Here is a 21825-nt window from a genome sequence, read left to right as displayed (position 1 = left end):
GTATATATACTTCTGCTGGTGTGAATACAGCAGCTCCGGCTGTTTCAACTTTCACAAGTTGCTGTTGCCCCCCGGCTACTTTGCACAGCCCAGCCAGACTGCGGCACAAGTTATGTTCAAAATCAAAAGGCTTTACAATATAGCTTACAAACACAGGGTTTCTCTCAGTTGTCCTCAACTATTCAAAAGAATGAGTGATAATCTCCTACATTCTCACATTTATACTGTCTCCACACTATGAGAATTCACAAAATGAGACTTCACAAATTGCATTAGTTCAGAAAAAGTCTTGCAGAGATACAATTACTCCTTACATTTATATGTTGTCCCTTGTGTGAACTTTCAAATGGCTTCGAAAGTAGGCTGGACAAAAAAAGGCTTTCCCACATTCCATACATTAATATGGTTTCGCTCCAGTATGGCTTCTCACATGTATCCCATAGGATGAGGGAGAACTGAAAGCTCTTCCACACTCAAGACATTCAAAGGGTTTTTCTCCAGTGTGCATTCTAGCATGTATAGTAAGGGATGAATAATGTCGAAATGCCTTCCCACATTCCTTACATTCATAAGGTTTTTCCTCAGTGTGGGTTCTCACGTGGCTACTAAGACCTGAAAAACAAATAAAGGCTTTCCCACATTTTTTACATTCATAAGGTTTTTCTCCAGTGTGAGTTCTTCTATGTACTTTAAGATAGGAAGAACAAATGAAGGCTTTCCCACATTCCTTACATTCATATGGTTTCTCTCCAGTATGGCTTCTCACATGTATGCCAAAGGATGAGGCAGAACTGAAAGATCTTTCACATTCCAGACATTCAAAGGGTTTTTCTCCAGTGTGCATTCTTCCATGTATAGTAAGGGATGAAGAATGTCGAAATGCCTTCCCACATTCCTTACATTCATAACGTTTTTCCTCAGTGTGGATTCTCATGTGGATACTAAGAGCTGAGAAACAAATAAAGGCTTTCCCACATTTTTTACATTCATAAGGTTTCTCTCCAGTGTGAGTTCTTCTATGTACTGTAAGATAGGAAGAACTAATGAAGGCTTTCCCACATTCCTTACATTCATATGGTTTATCTCCAGTATGGTTTTTCACATGTCTCCCAAAGGATGAGGGAGAACTGAAAGCTCTTCCACACTCAAGACATTCAAAGGGTTTTTCTCCAGTGTGCATTCTTGCATGTATAGTAAGGGATGAAGAATGTCGAAATGCCTTCCCACATTCCTTACATTCATAGGGTTTTTCCTCAGTGTGGATTCTCATGTGGCTACTAAGACCTGACAAACGAATAAAGGCTTTCCCACATTTTTTACATTCATAAGGTTTCTCTCCAGTGTGAGTTCTTCTATGTACTGTAAGATAGGAAGAACTAATGAAGGCCTTCCCACATTCCTTACACTCATAAGGCTTTTCTCCACTGTGAGTTCTGAGGTGTTCAGTGAGGGATGAGGAATGACGATAGGCCTTCCCACACTCCTTGCATTCATATTGCACCTTACCATTGTGATCTCTCACGTGTGCTTTAAAGGATGAGGGACAACTGAAGGCCTTCCCACATTCCTTACATTCATAGGGTTTCTCTCTACTTTGATTATTCACATATGTGTTCAGGAAAGTGGGAAGACAGAAGGCTTTTCCACATTCCAGACATTCAAAAGATTTCTCTCCAGTGTGTTTTCTCAAGTGGATACTTAAGGAGGAGGGGCAATAGTAAGCTTTACCACATTCCTTACATTTATAGGGTTTCTCTCCAGTGTGTGTCCTCACATGTACAGTGAGTTTTGAGGAATCAGTGAAGGCCTTCCCACACTCTTTACATTCATAAGGCTTCTCTCCTGTGTGAATTCTTATATGTCTTTTAAGATGAGAGGAAGAGCTAAAGGCCTTCCCACATTCCTTACATTCATATGGCTTATCTCCACTATGAATTCTTTTGTGTTTGGAGAGTGATGAGGAACAACTAAAGGCCTCCCCACATTCCTTACATTCATAGGGCTTATCTCCACTGTGAATTCTTTTGTGTTCTGTGAGGTGGGAAGAACTACTGAAGGTTTTCCCACATTCCTTACATTCACAGTTTGCCTTTTCACTATGAATATTCATATGTGCTCTGAACATGGAGGAACAACTGAAGGCCTTTATACATTCCTTACATTCATATGGTTTTTCTTCAGTAGGAGTTTTCATATGCTTCTTAAAACCACCAGGAAAATGGAAGGCTTTCCCACATTCCTTACACTGAAAGGGTTTGTTTCCAGCATGAGATCTGGTGTGATTCTTAAGTGATGAATGAAACAGGAAGGACTTTCCACACTCACAGCATTCAAAGGATTTGTCTTCAGTAGTTCTCTGGAGCATAAGATTTGAAATTTGTCCACATTGATTTTCTTCATTGTATTCACAGATGTTCTCTACCACATGACTTTTAAAAATAAAAGACAGATTATTAGTAATAAAATTTACCATTTTCAGTAAATATGTATGCTTTCTGCCCCATCAATTTATAAGCTAAGAGTTCTCAAGAACGCTCTTCCACAGCCAACATTGTCACTGAGCTTTTGACTTGTATTATTTTTCTGATACATCTGTCAAACCAATCTATGTGTCAAACCTTCAATATCTCAGTATCATTTGTAGGAAAAACTCTCTAGACAAAATTCTTTGTGAAAGTACAATTTATTTTTATTTTGAATTTGAATCTTTATTTCTTTTTTTAAATTTCTTTTTTATTTGCATGTATTCCATTAGTTATACATGATACCAGAATGCATTTTAATACATCATACATTAATGGAGTATAATTTCTCATTCTTCTGGTTATATAGGATGTTGACTTACACTGCTCATGTAATCATATATGTACCTGGGAAAATAATGCCCAATTAATACTACTATTATTCCCACACCCCCTCCCTTCCGCTCACTCCCCACTGTCTAATCCAAAGTACATCTATTCTTCTCAATCCCCCCCACTGTAAATTAGCATCCACCTATCAGAGAAAACATTTCGCCTTTTGTTCTTTGCACCAGCTTCATCCATTTACTGGCAAATGCCATGATTTCATTCTTATGAAAGCATAATTTTTGACCTAGGTTTATGTACAAAATAGGTTTCTTTTTAAGAAATATTTTTTAGTTATAGATGGATGCAATATCTTTATTTCGTTCATTCATTTTTATGTGATCCTGAGGATTGAACCCAGTCCTCACATGTGGGAGGCAAGCACTCTGCCTGCCACTGAGACATAACCCCTGCCCCAAAATATGTTTCTTAAATCTCAAAATTGTTTCCTGATGCACTACCTTCTCTTATATGAAGGGCACTCACCTTAAACCTTTCTCATGGCTTTTTTTCCAATCATCCACACCATGGAAGTCCAGGTTTTCATGTAAAATAGAGGCGCAGGAACCATTTCTTTTGAATCTCACTATTTTCTGTTCATTGTATATTTTTTCTCCACTGTTATCTTGAAGAGTAACTAATTCCTTAGTATTAATTAGAGACTCAAAACCTGAAACAAAAAAAATAAAACAAAATAAAGTTACTTATGAGCAAAAAACTTTGAGAAGTGCAGCTGTTTCAGGATTTCATTAATAATAGGCAGAAGGGTCAAAAGTAAAACAGTTCACTAAAAAATATTTCAATGAAACCATAGTATGGTAACATGCTTGTAATCCCAGCTACTTGGGAGGCTGACGTAGGAGGTTCACAAGTTCAAGCACAGCTTCAACAACCTAGACCCAGACTCAAAATTAAAAAGGGTATGGGATGTAGCTCAGTGGTAAAGCACTCCTGGGTTCCCCAGTGCTGAAAAATAAAAAATAGTTCTATGAAGAATGAAAGTGATGGTAACTTAACCAGTAGAAATTATTGGGACCAGAGACATGAAAAATTGGGCTTCATATGAATCAAAATGCATTCTGCTATCATGTATAACAAATTAGAACAAATAAATAAATAATTTTTTTTAAAAAAAGAAACTTTATGTTAAAATATTTCTGTTAACTTGATATTTCATATTAATATAGAAAACATATTAAAAATTTTCATTAATAATTTTTTAACAATTATTAGGAGAGGAAAACAGAAAGGATCAAATACACATACCAAAAACAAACATTAAAAAAAAAAATATGGAGATCTTTGCCAAGAACAAGGAAAGTATGAGAGGACAGATAAACAGTCAAAATAGTCCTCTGAGGCATCTGTGGATAATGAGCCTCCTCAGACAAAACAAACTTTTGCTTTATTTCTATTTTATTTTTTTCTCCTCCCAGGCCAGTTTTTCCCAGAAATTCTTGCCTTCCTGGTGCTGCTCCATACAGATGCCCTGAATAAGTTCTGTCTTCACTGTCTGCAGTTCCTCCTCTTGCTCCCACTGGGAGATCAAATTGGGTGTGAATAGTGGGTACCCTGCACATGAGGAAAGGACTATCACGAGGGAAAGCAATGAAGAATCACAAATCTTTCCATGAGATTGAGTCAAACTTTGGTCTTCTGATACTCTAAAGACAGAGAAGGATGAGATTAACTGAAACAAAATGTCAAATCCATTGAAGAAAAAAAAAAAGGCAAAGGAATAAGAGAGAGGAAATAAGAAAGAAAAGAAAAATAGAGAAGATTTTTAAAAAAGCTGAGATGTGGGGGGAAAGGCAGCCTCTAATGTGAAGAAGTGATCTGAATCAAACATGGTGACACAAGCCTATAATCCCAGGGTGGGATTGGGAGGCTGAAGGATCATGAAGTCAAGGCCAACCTCAGCAACTTAGCAAGATCCTGTTTCAAAGCAACGAAAAACAAAATTTAAAAGGATTGGGGACATAGCTCAGGGTAAAGTGCCCCTAGGTGTTCAATTCCCAGCACAGAAAGACAAAGAAAAAAACATTGATCTGGGCTGGGATTGTAGTTCAGTGGTAGAGCACTTGCCTAGCATGTGCAAGGTGCTGAAATTGATCCTCAGCACCACATAAAAATAAATAAAATAAAGGTGTAAAAATTATAAAAAAAAAAAAAAAAGAAAGAAAAGAAAGATTGACCTAAATTCACAGTGGAACCTCAATATTGTTATAACACAGCCAGAATATTTTTTATTTATTTTAAATATTCTTTTAGTTGTTGTTGGACACAATATCTTTATTTATCAGGTTGAACACAGTTTCACCAAAAGTCATGTCCAAATATATCAATGAAACACAGTAGAGAGCACAGATACAGATCTACATAAGTTGGCTCTCTATATCTGTGAATTCAAGCAACCATGGATAGAAAATACAATAGGAAAAAATTACATCTGTATTAAACATGTATTTTTTTGTGCTTATGTCCAAATCAATACAGTACAAAAGTAATTATGAATAAGACAGGATAGATAGTAAAACAGGCAGACTGTTAAGAAAATGCACTCCCCCATACCAAAGGAAAAAAAAAAGAGAGAGAGAGAGACAGGACTTTAAATAAAGAGGCTATTTCACAAAACTAACCTATAGAAAACATTCCAAACATTACAGCCAACTTCTTTGTCCCGGGTGGCAGGAAAAAGGAGGTAGAGCCGACCTGAGTGAAGACTACAGACTCAAGGCCTAACTAAGCAGAATGTCACAGACCAAACCAAGAGCCTTGGCACTTTTCCAATACTTGTTTAGCATAGGTGTTGACCAATAGTACTGACACTTTTTTGAACATGATTAGCATAGATACTGACCAACACCCTTAGTATCTTTCCAAGACCTGATTAGCGCAGACATTGATGAATGCCTCATCCAGTAGCTATTTAAGTCCCTAGACTAGTACACTTAAGTGGAAACCTACTCTCAGGTTCCCCTCTCAGCCCCAGAGAGTTCTGCTTCTTTTCTTTTCAGTTATAGAAATACTACACCTTCACTCTTGCCTTCTGTTGTCTGTGGATTTGTCTTCAAATCTGTGAATACGAACCTGGAAAAAAAAAAAATGGCAGCCAGCTGCTGAGGACTGCCATTGAGAGCTACAACACACTGCTCAGTAATAGTGAAGAAGAGTCAGGTTCTGCCAGCTCTGACCCATGGAGCTGACCAGACAGGCATTTCCCTGCTGTGATTAGTTGCAATATTAAAATGGGCTCTCTCAGCCGCAGAGGCATGTAACTTATGAGGACCTACAGACCAGCAGAGTGGAGAATCTGGTTTCATTTCAAACTCCAGTTTCAATTACATAGCACTTACATTTTGTCAGGCACTAAACATAATCAAGAGATGATGTAAAGTATATGAGAGCTTAGGCTGTATACCAGTGAATTTTATTTAAGAGATTTTGACCATCCACAGATGTAGGTCTCTGGGAAGATACTAGTATCAAATCCCTACAGACCAAGCAAGAACTATGTAGTCAACTGACCTTTGACAAAGAATTGACAGCAACACAATAGAGAAAAGATAGCCTTTTCCACAAATGCTGTTAGAACACTGGACATACCCACATAAAATAATGAATCTATGCCCTTTACAAACATTAATTTAAAATGGATCATAGATCTAAATGTAAAACGTAAAACTAGAAAAATTGTACAAGATAGAAGGAGAAAATCTAGATGACTTTGGATTTGGCTATGACTTTTTTGATACTATATCAAAGGTATGATTGATGAGAAACAGATTGATACAATACACCCCATTAAAATTAAAATTCCTGCTCTGTGAAAGATAATATCTAGAGAAAGAAAAGATAAACTATGCCTAAAAGAAGACATTTGCAAGAAATTTCTCTGGTAAGAGGCTGTTTCAGAGATTTATCTGATAAGAAACTATTTTCATGTTCTTTACACAAAGAATGCTTTTAAAAAAATTATTTCTTAGTTGTACACAATTCCTTTTTTTGTTTATTTATTTTTAATGTGGTGCTGGGGATTGAACCAGGGCCTCGCATGTGTGAAGTGAGCGCTCTACCACTGAGCAACAACTCCAGCCCAGAATGTTTTTGTTTTTTTTTTACATATTTTTATTACTGTATTATCACATACATAATATTGCAATTCATTTTAACACAACCATACATGCATGGAATTAATGTGCTCCATTTCAATCCCCAGTACTTCTCCTTTCCTTTCCCTCCTCCCTCCTCCTGTCCCCTTCCTCTTCTCTACTGGTCTTCCTTCTATTTACCTATTGTTTTAATTCCTGCTTTATAGATACACACAATAGTGAAAGTCACTGTGGTATATTCCTATATGTGCACAGCACGATTTGGCCAGGTGCACTTTTCAGTCCCCTCTTTCCCTCTTCCTCCTTCCTTCCCATCTGCCCTCTACCTATCCTACCCTTCTGATTTTCATGGGCTCCCTCTGCCTGTTTCCCTCTTATTTTGCTCAAGCTTCCACACAAAAGAGAAAGCATTAAACCCTTAGCTTTCTGAATATGGCTTATTCCACTTAATATGATATTTTCCATTTCCATCCATTTACCAGCAAATGCCATAATTTCATTTTTCTTTATGGCAGAATAAAAACCCATATGTCAATTGCTGCTGCCTCTGATTCTACTGCTGCCAGCCTGAGGTCGCCTGGTGGTCTTCTTTCTGGGCTGCTACAGAAGCCACTGCTGTGCCCAGAGGTCACTTTTCTGGGCACTGCCTGGTTACCCCTGACTGTATTCTGATGCTACCTCCATGGTTGCTGCCACTGAACCGGAAGTCTCCTATTACTCAACTGCCACCTGCATCACTACTGCCATTGCTGCTCCCTCTGATTTCCCTACTGCTAGACTGAGATCACCTGGAGGTGTTCTTTCTGGGTGCTACTTCCACAGAAGAAACTGTGGATGCAACTGAAGCCCAAATATGTGAAATACAGTGCAGTATGAGGATTGAAATCAAAGAACATACAGGAAGTGAAGGAATATATCAATAAAGAGTTAGAGATCATTAAAAAAATAAAAGCAGAAATCCTTAAAATGAAGGAATCAGTAAACCAAATTATAAATTCAATAAAAAGCATCACCAACAGAGTAGATCACTTGGAAGACAGAACCTCAGACAATAAAGAAAAAATCTTAAAAGTAGAGTTCCCCATGAAGAGAAGATGGTAAGAAACCATGAACAGAACATCCAAGAATTATGGGATAACATGAAAACAGCAGATTTAAGAGTTATTGGAATAGATGAAGGAGCAGAGAAACAAACCAAAGGAATTCATAATTTTTAAATGACATAATAGTAAACAACTGCCCAATCTAAAGAATGGAATGAAAAAATCAAATACAAGAGGCTTGTAGGACCCCCAAATGTACAAAATTACAGCAGACCCACACCAAGACACATTATGCTAGAATGACTAACTCAGAGAATAAAGATAAAATCTTAAAGGCATGAGAGAAAAAAATCAAATTACATATAAAGGGAAACCAATCCAGATCTCAATTGATTTTTCAGCCCAGAACCTCAAAGCTAGGAGGTCCTGAAATAATATATTTCAAGCTCTGAAAGAAAATGGATGCCAACTAATAATTTTATGTCCAACAAAATTAAGTTTCAGATTTGAAGATGAAATTAACACATTTTATAATAAACAAAAATTAAAAGAATTCACAATTATAAAGTCTATATGACAGCGCATTCGCAACAAAATATTCCATGAGGATGAAGTGGGGGAAAAAAGTGAAAACCAGCAAAGGGAGGATCTACACTAAAACAACACTCAACCAAATGAGAATCTAAGACAAATCAAAAACCAGAAAAAAATCAAAATGATAGGGAATACAAAATCAGATCACAATAATAACCTCGAATGTTAATGGCCTAAACTCATCTATCAAAAGACATAGCCTGGAGATTTTTATTAAAAAGAAAGATGGAACAATCTGCTGTCTTCAAGAGACTCACCTCATGAGCAAAGACATCCACAGGCTGAAGGTGAAAGAACGGGGAAAACCTTATCATTCAAATGGATTGTATAAACAAGCAGAGGTTTCCATTCTCATCTCAGATAAGTAGACATGAAACCAAAGTTAATCAGAAGAGATTATATATACTTCCCTTAAGAGGACATTTCATACCTCTTAAGAAAAGTATATATAAGAAGGATATAACAATTACAAATATTCATGCCCCAAAACAATGTAACATTTATGTACATCATACAAATGCTTCTCAATTTCAAGAGTCAAATAGACCACAATACAGTAATACTGGGTGACCTTAACAAACCTCTCTCACTATGTGACACATCTTCTAAAACAAAACCTAAATAAGAAAACTATAGAACTAAATCACACAATCAATAATTTAGACTTAACAGACATATATAGAATATTTCATCCATCAACAAGCAAATATACTTCTTCTCAGCAGCATATGGCTCCTTCTCTAAAACAGACAATAGCTTATGGCACAAAGCAAATCTTAGTAAATACAAAAAAACAGAGATAATATCTTGCATTCTATGAGAACACATGGAATTAGAAATGGAATTAGAAATCAACAATAAAATAAAAATAGAAGTAACAAATGGAGACTAAATAATACACAATTGAATGATGATGTATAGTAGAAGAAATCAAGAATAAAATAAAAAAATTCTTAGAGATAAAGGAGAACACTGATAATCATATCAAAATCTCTGTAACACTATGAAGTCAGTACTCAGAGGAAAGTTTATTGCATCAATCGAATTCATTAAAAGAATGAAAAGTCAACAAATAAATCACCTAACACTACATCTCAAAGCCCTAGGAAAAACAAAACAAATCAACACCAAAAGCAATAGAAGACAGGAAATAATTAAAATCAGAGCAGAAATTAATGAAATTGAAACAATTGGAAAAACTGACAAAAACATAAAGTTGGTTCTTTGAAAAAATAAATAAATTAGATAAACCCCTGGCCATGCTAACAAAGAGAAAACTCCAAATTACTAAAATACAAGATAAAGAAAGAAATATCACAATGGACACATCTGAAATACAGAAGATAATTAGAAACTATTTTGAAAATTTATACACTGATAAAATAGAAGATATTAAAGATATCAACAAACTTCTAACGATATGTGACCTACCCAAACTGAATGATGAGGTTATACATGCTTTAAATAGATCCATTTTCAAGTAATAAAATAGAAAACACCATCAAAAGCCTACTAACCAAAAAAAGCCCAGATCAGATGGACTCTCAGCTGAGTTCTACAAGACTTTCAAAGAAGAATAAATACTAATACTCTTCAAAGTATTCCATGAAATAGATAAGGAGGAAACCCTTCCAAACTCATTTTATGGAGCCAAAATCACCCTGATACCAAAACCAGACAAAGACACATCAAGAAAAGAAAACTTCAGACCAATATCCCTGATGAACATAGATGCAAAAGTTCTCAATAAAATTCTGGCAAATCACATGCAAAAATATATTCAAAAGACAGTGCACCAATATCAAGTGGGATTCATCCGAGAGATGCAAGGTTTGTTCCATATACAGAAATCAATAAATGTAATTCATTATATTAATATACTTAAAAACAAGAATCATATGATCATCAATAGATGCAGAAAAAGCATTTGACAAAATACAGCACACTTTCATGCTCAAAACACTAGAAAAACTAAAGATAGTAAGAACATATGTCAACATTGTAAAAGCTATATATGCTAAACCCAGCATCATTCTAACTGGAGAAAATATGAAAGCATTCCCACTAAAAACTGGAGCAAGACAAGGATGTCCTCTTTCAACACTTCTATTCAACATCATCCATGAAACTCTGGCCAGAGAAATTAGATAAAAGAAAGAAATTAAAGAAATGCAAATAGATAAAGAAGAACTATCACTATTTGTTGATGACATGATTCTATATCTAGAAGATCAAAGAAATTTACTAGAAAAATTCTAGAATAAGTGAATTCAGCAAAGCAGCAGGATATAAAATCAACACCCATAAGTCACACACATTCCTATACATCATCAATTAATCCACTGAAAGAGAAATTAGGAAAACTAACCTATTCACAATAGCCCCCCCCAAAAAAAAAAAACTGGGAATCAATCTAACAAAAGACCTCTACCATGAAAACCATAGAACACTAAAGAAAGAAACTGAAGAAAATTTCAGCAGATGAAAAAATCTCCCATGCTCCTAGACAAGCAGAATTAATATTGTCAAAATGGCCTTACTACCAGAAGCATTATTCAGATTCAATGCAATTCCTATTAAAATCCCAATGACATTCTTCAAAGAAATAGAAAAAGCAATCATGAAATTCATTTGGAAAAATAAGAGACCCAGAATAGCTAAAGCAATCATTAGCAAAAAAAGTGAAGCAGGTGGCATCACAATACCAGATCTTAAACTATACTACACAGCTACAGTAACAAAAAACAGCAGGGTATTGGCACCAAAATAGACTTGTATCAACCAATGACACAGAATAGAGGACAGAGAGACAAACCCACATAAATACAGTTATCTCCTACTAGACAAGAATGCCAAAAACAATCACTGGAGAAAAGATAGCCTATTCAAGAAATGGTATGGCAAACACTGGAAATCCATATGTAGCAAAATGAAATTAAACCTTTATCTCTCACCCTGCACAAAATGTCAACTCAAAGTAGATAAAAAAACTTATGCACTAGAACAGAGACCCTAAGCCTAATAGAAGAAAAAATTGGCCCAAATATTCACCAAATTGGATTAGGATCTAACTTCCTTAACAAGACTCCTAAAATGCAAGAAGCAAAGTCAAAATAATCAACAAATGGGATGGATTCAAATTTAAAAGCTTCTTCTCTCAAAGGAAACAATTAATAACATGAAGAGAGAGCCTACAGATTGGGAGAAAATCTTTAACACATGCAACTCCAATAAAGCACTAATCTCTACAATATATAAAAAACTCAAAAAACTTGACACCAAAAAAAACAAATAACCCAATCAATAAATGGGCTAAGGAACTGAATAGACACTTCACAGAAGAAGAAATACAATCAATCAACAATTTGCATTTCTTCTTTTTTATTAACAAATAATCTTTTTTTGATATATTTATATTATTTATTTATTTTTATGTGGTGTTGAGGATCCAAACCAGGGTCTCGCACATGCTAGGCGAGCTCTCTACTGCTGAACCACAATCCCAGCCTACATTTCTTCTTTTGAAAAATCTGTTTAGTCCCTTTTGCCCATTTCTTGACTGGGTTATTTGGTTTTTATTTGCTTTGGGTTTTTTGTTTGTTTGTTTCTTTTGTTCTGCTGTTGAATTTTTTTGTTCCTTGTATATTTAGGATGTTAATCCCCTATCAGAGGAGTAGGTGGAAAAGATGTTCTCTCATCCTGAAGGCTGTCTCTTCACACTTAATCATTTCTTTTCCTGTGTTATACAAAGAAATCTTAAAGATCACTAATAAGAGAACAAAAAAATACCATAAAAATATAGCCAAAGGGGCTGGGGATGTGGCTCAAGCAGTAGCGTGCTTGCCTGGCATGCATGCAGCCCGGGTTTGATCCCCAGCACCACATACAAACAAAGATGTTGTGTCCACCGAAAACTAAAAAAAAAATAAATAAATATTTTTTAAAAAAAAATAGCCAAAGACCTAAACAAACACTTAAACATACAGACAAATGGCAAGTGAAAAAGTAAAAGTACGCTCCACATCCTAAAATCACCCAGGAAAAACAAAACAGTAACACACCTGTACACACCTTTTTGAACAGCCAAAATCCAGAAAATTGACAATGCCGAATATTGACAAAAGAGTAGAGAAACTGGAACTCTCATTCATTCCTGATGGGAATGCAAAATGGTATAGCTACTTACGAAGACAATCTGGTAGTTTCTTATAAAATTAAAAAAAAAAGCTTACCATGGGGCTGAGGCTAGCGCGCGCCTAGCACATGTGAGGCACTGGGTTCAATACTCAGCACCACATAAAAATAAATAAATAAAGATTTTGTGTCCATCTAAAAAATAAATATTAAAAAAAAAAAAAAAACTCTTCTTACCATATGATCCAGCAATTAAATTGTGTCCCTTGGAATTCATCCAAGGAGTCAAAACTGCACACAAAAGGCTACGCATGTTTATGAGAGCATAATTCATACTTGTCAAAAGCTGAAAGCATCCAAGATGTCCTTTAGTAAACAGGATGATAAATAAACTGTGGCACATCCATACTACATAATGTTATTCAACAGTAAAAGAAAAATCATAAAAAGATATGAACGAAACTTAAATGCACATTACCTAGTGAAATAGGCCAATCTGAACAAGCTACATACGATATACATTCCAACTTTATGACACTCCACAAAAGATAAAAAATATACAGATGATATAAAGACCAGTGGCTGCCAAAGGGTTAAGAGAGAGTAAGGGATTAAAAAGTGAGAGCACAGAAAATTTTTTAGGGGAATAAAACTACTCTATATATTACTATGATGGTACATGTCATTGTACATTTGTCCAAAGCCATGCAATGTACAACACCACAAATGAACCTTAATATAGGCTATGGACTCTAGTTAATGATGAAGATGTGTCAATGTACTTTCATCATTTGTAAATTAAACATGGACCATTCTAGTGGAAGATGTTCATAGTGAAAGGGGCTGTCTCTGTTGTGAGGACAGCAGTTGTTAGAAATCTCTCTACCTTCCAGTTAATTTTGCTTTGAAACTGAAATTGCTCTAAAAATTAAAGCCTGTTACTCTGGGGCATGGTGGTGCACACCTATAACTCCAGCTATTCAGGAGGCTGAGGCAGGAAGATCCCAAATTTGAAGCCAACTTGGGCAACTTAGCAAGTCCTTTTCACAAAATAAAAAAGAGCTGGGGATTTCGCTCAGTGGTAGAGAGCCCCTGGGTTAACTTCTCAGCACATAAACACACACATACAAACATATATATGTGCAGACATACAAATGAACATACACACATACATTTTTTTAAAGACTATTTTGAAAATGTTCACCCATATTCAGAATGTTGCCTTATATGGAAACAAGGTCTTTGTCAATATAGTAAAGTTAAGATGAGGTCATTCTGGATTAAGATGGACCCTAAATTCAATGACTGATATCCCTATATGGACAGACATTAGAAACAGGTACACAGGGAAGGTAATGGTGGAGGCAGAGACTGGAGTGATACATCTATAAACAAAAAGGACTGCCAGCAACCACCAGAAGCTAGAAAGAGACAGGGAGGGACTTTTCCTTAGAGCCTTTAGAAAGAATATAGCTTTGCTGACACCTAGTTTCACACTCCCAGATGCCAGAAACATAAAAGAATAAAAATTTCTATACTTTTTACCCACCAGTTTTATGGTACTTTTTCATAGAGAGCCTAAGAAATCAATATAATCTACCCCACAGACTCATGTCTAAATCATCCAAAAAGCACAAATTCTCTAATAGGTACTTTCTAACGCCCTCTTACTAAGATGCCCCTCGACTCCCCATGGGAATGTTCTCCCATGAATGCAAAATAAACCCCGCTTGTTTAACTTACAGGTGTGCTCCTGGCGGTCTCTGGGTAAAGGCATTCACAGCAGTACAATCTTCAAAGGTCTCAATCACAAACTCTCCCTGTGCCTCAGAGAAGCCCCTCAATGCCCACATATTCAATACTTAATAAGCCTCAAGGTTTTCAACCACAAAAAGAAAAAGAAAAAACAAGTTTAATATGCCCATGTTCATTTTCATGAAGAAACCTCCAGATCGTAAGCACCCTGTGGTCAGTGACCATGTTTGTCTTATTTACTAAGTACTCCCACTCCTCAGCACAAATCCTGGAACAAGGTCAACTAGTAGATAAAATTGTTTTCTAAACCACTACATGAACCAACATTGCCAATCTTACCTAGTGAGACCAGGTTCTGGAAGGTTTCCAGCATCACATCTCTGTAGAGTCTCCTCTGAGCAAGATCCAGCAAAGCCCACTCCTGCTGGGTAAAGTCCACAGCCACATCCTCAAAGGTCACCGAGTCCTAAAAGATGCCACAAATTCTGTTCAGAAAGGTACAATTCCTCCAGTGTGGGTGAGATGGTGGGTGAGGCTAACAGTACTGGAGACCTGAGAATCAATTCAGGGGAGGTTCAGAAGATTCTGTGGTCTCCCCAAGTCTATGTCAGGACTCCATCAGCAGATCTCTTTCCCTTTCTACTCACACATACTTAGTGACTGAACAAATCCTGTCTAAAAGCCAAAATACTTCTAAAATACTATATTAGTTCTTTGCAGTTGATGGTAATGAAATAAGAAAAAAAAAAATCAAAGTTATTTTCCTTCAAACCTGCACAGAAAACTGGATATTAGGTATGTGGGTAATTTTCCACACACATCAAGCAGTTCACCAACAGACACTAGCTAGTGCCGTGAAAGAGCTCATCAAACTATTAAAATGTACTTATTAAAGCAAAAAGAAGGAATTGGGAAGGGGTATATATTCGCCAAAGATAAACTTAAAATAACCCTTTTTACTCTAAATTTTTTAAATTTGGATTCATTAGAGCTTGGTGCTGATAATGCCAAGGTCACGGGTTCGTTCCCTGTACGGGCCACCAAATGCCGCAGTCTGGCTGGGCACAATTCAGGAGCCACTTGTCAAAAGAAACTAACTTTATTTTTAGAACCACACACACCAAACAAAACAGCTCCTCAGAAAAAACCCTCAGAGCCCAACTGCCACCACCGGCTTCCCACAAGCTTCTCCACCTCCCCCACTCCTCCTGCTTTTGAGGCCGATTGGCTGGGTCCCATGGGCGGAGCCAAAAAAGTCCCCCAATGAGCAGCGCCATAGTCTAAAAGGGCGGGGAAACAGCCCAATGAGCATCACCGCAGAGGAGCCAATCAGATAGATGTTGCTGGGGCCGCTGTGAGCCAATCATCAGCAGCCAGTCTGAAAGGCAGGGGAAACAGCTCAATGAACATCTCCAATGAGCATCACCGCAGAGGAGCCAATCAGCTAGATGTTGCTGGGGCCGCAGTGAGCCAATCATCAGCTGGCAGTCTGAAAGTCTGCTGGGGCCCCTTTGGCTATGGCTCTCAACAAGCTAGGTTTCCTGTTATTCAATAACATTCTTATACTGTCTACATGGACAGCTTCATCCCACAGGTTGAGGGCTCAGTCCCACAAAACTTCCCTATACTTCAAACAACACAACAACTAGTACATTGTCATTTATACTTCTGACCAAATGGCTACATCTCAGGGTCCCCACTGTACCCTCCTTGAGTTGGCTAATATGCTGGGATGGCTTACAGAATCTAAACAAACACTTCCTTGGGCTTATGGTTTCCTATAAATACAGAGAACTATCCAGATAAAGAAATATATATGGCATAGCAGGGTAGGAAAAGCTGCAGAACTTCCATGCTTATTGGCGTGCCTCGTACCAGGAACTTCTACATATTCAGCTATACAGAAGCTCCCTAAATTCATTCTTCTTGGGTTCTCACAGAGGCTTTACTAGAAAGCATGGCTGATTTAAAATAGCAATTTAAATAATCAATTTAACTTTCAGTACCTCTCAACTTCAAGGTTAGTGGAAAGGGCTGAAGAGTCAAGCATACTTTAGTTCTTCTGGACCAGCAGTCATCCTGAGGCTATCTGTCCTGGTCACCAGTCATCATACGAAGCTACTCTTATCACTCCAGACATTTGAAGGGTTTTAGGAACTCTATGCCAGGATATGGGACCAAGACCACATATTGGACAATATCATATTATTCTTTATTCAGAAATTCTTCCTTATTCAAGAATAACTTCACCTGCTACTTTATTCCTATTAAGGCATTGAGCACAACATCAAACTCAGGTTTAAATCCTGATGAGGTTTTAATGAATGAAAACACAAAGAGTGAATGGGAACTTTTCCTTTTTCCCCCCCTCACAATCCTGAGAGGCCCAAGAGCCTGCACATCTTTCAACTCAGGCCCACAGCTGGCTCAGTTTTATAGTATTGTGGTCTGGGCTCACCAAACTATAGCACATGCACTTACTCTAGCCTATCACCTACTTATGTAAGTAAAGTTTTATTGCAATACAATAAAACATTTGTTTATCTTCCTATATGAATATTTTTTGTATTAAAATGACAATTTCCTTGTATTAGAAATTCTATGACCTTCAAAACCTAAAATACTTACCATGTGATCAAAAAAAAAAAGAAGCAGATTGCTAACCTGTGCTCTAAAATAGCAGCAGGATATCAAATGAAATAGAAATATTCTTTTAGAGCATTATACCTTTTACTTACCTGTATCATACTTTTCTGTAACCCAACACTTATTCTTTCTTCCTCCATGTCACCTTCATAAAGAAAAGTAAGACACTGAGAAGTTATAGGTAAGACAGAAGCTGACATGGGAATCCAACCTTCCAGAGAATTCCCATACTCATGAGCCTGGATATTGTAGCACATCAATTACCAGTGACAACTCAAAACACATACCATGACTCCCAAGTAAATACAAACTGAATTTGTGTGTAACTGGAACAATCCTTTCTCCCCTAGAGATACAAAAAAACACTCTTACCCTTGTCAATGATACAAAAAAGGTTAATAGTAACATTTTATTAGTAAATTAACTCAAGTCTTAAGAACATCTGGCTGTCCATTTCCCCATAACAAAAAGCATAAAATGTATCAAGTGGTGCCTTCAACCCTAAGAATATATATTCCCTGATTCATATCTAAGAAACCACTAATTTATTTAAACACTAGGCTTCTTGGGGCACCTTGACCAATATTTTTACTTCTTTACCATTTTACAGGGTAATAGGCATTACTACAAACCCCTGAACACTGCTGTCATCCCAACCCCACCCAATAGGCTCCACAAAACCTAATTTCTGAGAAAGAGAATCAACCTATTTGTTATGGTTTGAATCTGGGATGTCTTTCAAAGCCTCGTGTGTTGAAGGCTTGGTCTCCAGTGCTGCAGTGTTCAGAGTTTGGGCTTGGGGGAAGTGACTGGATTAAAGGGGTCTGACTTCATCAGTGGATTAATCCATTTTATGGATTAAGAGTTTGAATGGACTACTGGGAGGTAACAGGAACTATAAGAGGTAGAATCTAGAAGAGATGAGAAAGAGGAAAAGGAAGAATAGTGGAGGTGGTGGAGGTGGTGGGTGGTGATGGTAGTGGTAGAAGAGGGGGAGGAGGAAGAAGAAAATTTCATTGTATCCAGTCATTAAAAGAATCATATTTAAAACATGCACAAGGAAACAGAAGTTGCAAACTGTTTTACAGAGAGTTTCACAAAATAAGTAGGAAATTCATAATTCCAGTGTAGAGAGGGAAGATAATTATCTACTTCCAACACCAGAAGGGTACAACTAAAATATACGCCAGATCACATACAAAGTACAAACAATACAAAAAGTATTGGTAACAGTTGAAAAATGAACAATAAGTATAAATCACAATTTAAGTTCATTTCATCCTGGGAATGACAGATGCTTAAAAACTGAATCACTAAAAAAAGAAAAAAGAAAAAGAATAAGACTGAATCACTGGGACTCAGTGGTACCGTGCCTTACTAGCGTTGACTCCTTGGATTCTATCCCAGCACCACAAGAATAAAATAAACAAAAATTGAATCACTGATAAATGAAATTCACAGTATTCATAGAAAGGTTATTTGACATATTCCCTTAGACACAAAGCAATGACTAATCCATTACAGTGTACATTCCTAATAATAACTTAGGCCACTAGAAAGGATTATATTTTATACCTTAAAAAATGCAAACATTCTATTTAATAGTTAAATACTGATTAATTTTCTCTGAAATCAGCAACAAGGCAAGAATGAAAATTATATGCTAATCTCCATTCAGCTGGGAATCCTGGCAAGTGCAGTAATAAGAAACATAAAAAAAAATGGAAAACACAAAGATTTAGGAGAAAAAAATTCAAACTGGCACATTTTCTGTGCAAAATTTAAAGAATCTATAAATAAGTGACCAAGCTTTTCTCTCTCTCTCTCTCTCTCTGCATTTTGCAGTACTAGGGATTGAACCCAGGGGCACTCTACCACTGAAGTACACCCCCTGGTCCTTCTAATTTTTTGTGTAGAGATAGGGCCTGCCTATATTGCTCAGGCTGCCCTTGAACTTGGGATCAAGTTCTACCTCAGCCCCAAGTAGCTGGGATTACAGGCGTACACCACCGCGCCAGGCTAAAATGTATCACTTTATTAAGGATGAAATGCACTTGCCCAGGAGGCGGGTTAACAGTACTTTAAAATCAGCTCCCTCTTGTGTATCTGAATGCAATGTGTCAAACCTGCCCCAGGCCCCCGGGGAACTCTCAGACCCGCGCTCCACAGTGGGCAAGGCCCAGGGGCAGCGGGCCGAGCTCACCCCACGGTGGGTGTGTGCAGACCAGCAGACCCGCACGAGGCTCCGGACCGGGACCCCGACGCGGACGAGGCCTCTGCTCTCCGCAGGGAGAGGTCGCGGGGCTCCCCAGCTCAGGCCTGCAGGAGACGAGCCCGCCGCTGGCGCAGCCCGGAGTCCCCGAAGCGGTCACCGGGACGAGCTCGGCGCAGGAGGAGCCTACGGGACTCTGGGCCGCGCGGCTGAAGGGGGCCCGGGGAAGGCGAAAGAGCGGAAGCCAGCCTTCCGCCTCCCACGGCCCATACCTGGATGGCGCGGGGCGGGACGGATAGGATTAGGCGGCGGACGAGAGGAAGCCAGCCTTCCGCCTCCCCGGGCCCATACTTGGATGGTGCGGGGCCGGGACGGATACGATGCGGCGGCGGAAGAGAGGAAGCCAGCCTTCCGCCTCCCGCGGACCATACCTGGATGGCGCCGGGCCAGGACGGATAGGATGCGGAGTGAGGCAAGAATATATCTCAGACGCGGGCTACAGCATAAAGTGTCATGGCGGCCTCAAGCACACAGTGAGCTACCTCGCGCGTGCGCAGCTGTGCTCTTCTGCCTCCCGCTACCCCCTCCCCATTCTGAGAAACGCTCTGCGTAAGGGGCGGGTCTTCGGGAGCTGGGCGTGGCGAGGAGGCGCCAGCTCAGTCCATCAGCGCATGAAACCTGCTAATTTTCCCTGGGGTTGTAGGTAAAAAGAAAACCAGAACCGTGGCCGAAGCTGGGGAGGGACCAGGCTAGGCCGGCCGAGTGGACTCAGGTGAGACCAGATCAAGGGTCGTGGCTTTTAATATTCCAGAGGTTGGATCTAAGATGGGACCTGGTTGCCAAGCGAGACCCCTGGAAATTCCTAGAGGCGGGGCTAAGGTTAGAGCCTGGCACACAGGTTCACGGAGGCCTGGGAGTATCATGCTCATCAAATGCGGTAATACCCTTGCTAGAGCCCTGTCCACAGGCCATCATACTTAAAACTCTGAGTCTACCAACCTGTGCGATAAACTCTTTTCCATTGATTCAGTCCTTTAGGTCTTTACTTTTCCCTTTCATTGTTTTATTGACTATTGCTCTGCTAGAAGAAAGCTATTGAAAAGTATTTAATTAGATCCTTCTATCTGGAAACCTTGCTGAACTTTAATATCTGTAAGTTCGTTATTTTGGACTTAAATATAAATAGTATTTCCTGTGCATTTTTGTTATTATAATATTCATAAGTCGTTTCTTCTTCTTCTTGTTTGTGCAGGACCTCCTAAATATAAGTCAGATAAGAAATAAGGTATTCTTGTCTTAGTTAATAATAATCACCAAGGTTCCCATGTTAGCTGTAGTTTGTGGCTTTTATCAAGTCCTGTTTTGAATCTGCTTTGTGAAGACATTTTATCAGTAGTTTTGATAAATATTATACAATGTATATGAAACTATTAAGTTCATAATAGTTTACTCCAACTTGATTTATGATGTCATGTCTGTAAGAAACAGACTCTCCTGTCCAAACCTAAAGAATAGATTAAGAAACAAAAGGTATAGCCAAAAAAAGCAAGGAATGTGATTTTCCTGTCCCCCGAGGCCAGGTAGGGCTGAAAGCAGATTGTTTTTTAGCAAAGAAAGCATGTGGAGAATCAGTACAGTGAACTCATTTTATAGAATTATTCTCTTAACCTTATGTTCCCACCATCTTCGTCTATTTGTACCCTTACACCTTACATCTAAATCTGTCTGTCCCCTTGATATAGGACAGATGTGGCTGGACACCAAAATCAGGTTTATTTTAGCTGCAGCAGTCCAGAGGAGGCTAATGCCTAAAAAGCTTTGGACCCTGAATCTGAAAATTCTTTTAGACTTATACTCAGTGGGGTGGCTACATGTCACTGGGTGGGTACATAACAGTTACTCTTTGTCCCACATTTTTAGGCTAGACAGAGGTTTCACAAATTTTGTCTGCAAACCTGGCATTTATAAGAAAGAGGAAGCTACAAACCACAGAAATTTTTGCTGATATCCTATTGACACCCTTTGTAAAATTCTTTCTGACAAGGAAAGAAGCTTAACTGTGGCAATGTTCTTTTGGATGTGGGTAACACGTCTGCTTCACCCTTACAAAGCAGTAAAGATTTTTTTTTTCAATGTTAGGAATCGGACCAATGTGTTGCACATGCTAGGCAAGTGTTCTGCCACTAAGCTATACCCCTACCCCAGAACAAATTTTATTTAGGACAATTGCAGTAGGGGAGTAGAGACCTCAGTATAGAACTGGACTCAATTCTGAATATAGCACAGATAAGTGGAAATTTATATGCCAAGGAACATGGTGGTGGTTCTAGGTAGACATGAGCAGTGGGAACAGGGTGTTTAAAGGGTTAATTTTATGTATAAGTGAAGAATATGGAAAACAACATCTCCCTAGAAAAGGGAAATGACAACCCCCAGGGCTGAGGGAGGACAATGGGTCCTGGGAGAGAAAAGGCAAACAA

At 38.2% G+C, this 21825-nt stretch overlaps 1 protein-coding gene across 1 annotated transcript; it reads right to left on the bottom strand.

The window, feature by feature from the left end:
- Positions 1-302: 302 nt before the first annotated feature.
- Positions 303-19853, bottom strand: LOC143394711 (uncharacterized). The gene is made up of 6 exons (XM_076849369.2): positions 19777-19853; positions 17226-17278; positions 14827-14953; positions 4311-4421; positions 3336-3519; positions 303-2429 (listed from the first exon to the last, which is right to left on the bottom strand). Exons 2-6 carry the CDS (start codon positions 17271-17273, stop codon positions 398-400), a joined length of 2502 nt encoding a protein of 833 aa, XP_076705484.2. The 5' UTR covers positions 17274-17278; positions 19777-19853; the 3' UTR covers positions 303-397.
- Between the last annotated feature and the right edge of the window lie 1972 nt (positions 19854-21825).

The sequence above is a fragment of the Callospermophilus lateralis genome, chromosome 1 (genome assembly GCF_048772815.1).
Source record: "Callospermophilus lateralis isolate mCalLat2 chromosome 1, mCalLat2.hap1, whole genome shotgun sequence".
Lineage (NCBI taxonomy): Eukaryota > Metazoa > Chordata > Mammalia > Rodentia > Sciuridae > Callospermophilus > Callospermophilus lateralis.
The sequence above is the reverse complement of the archived record's forward strand: the minus strand, read 5'-3'. Positions and strand labels throughout refer to the sequence as shown.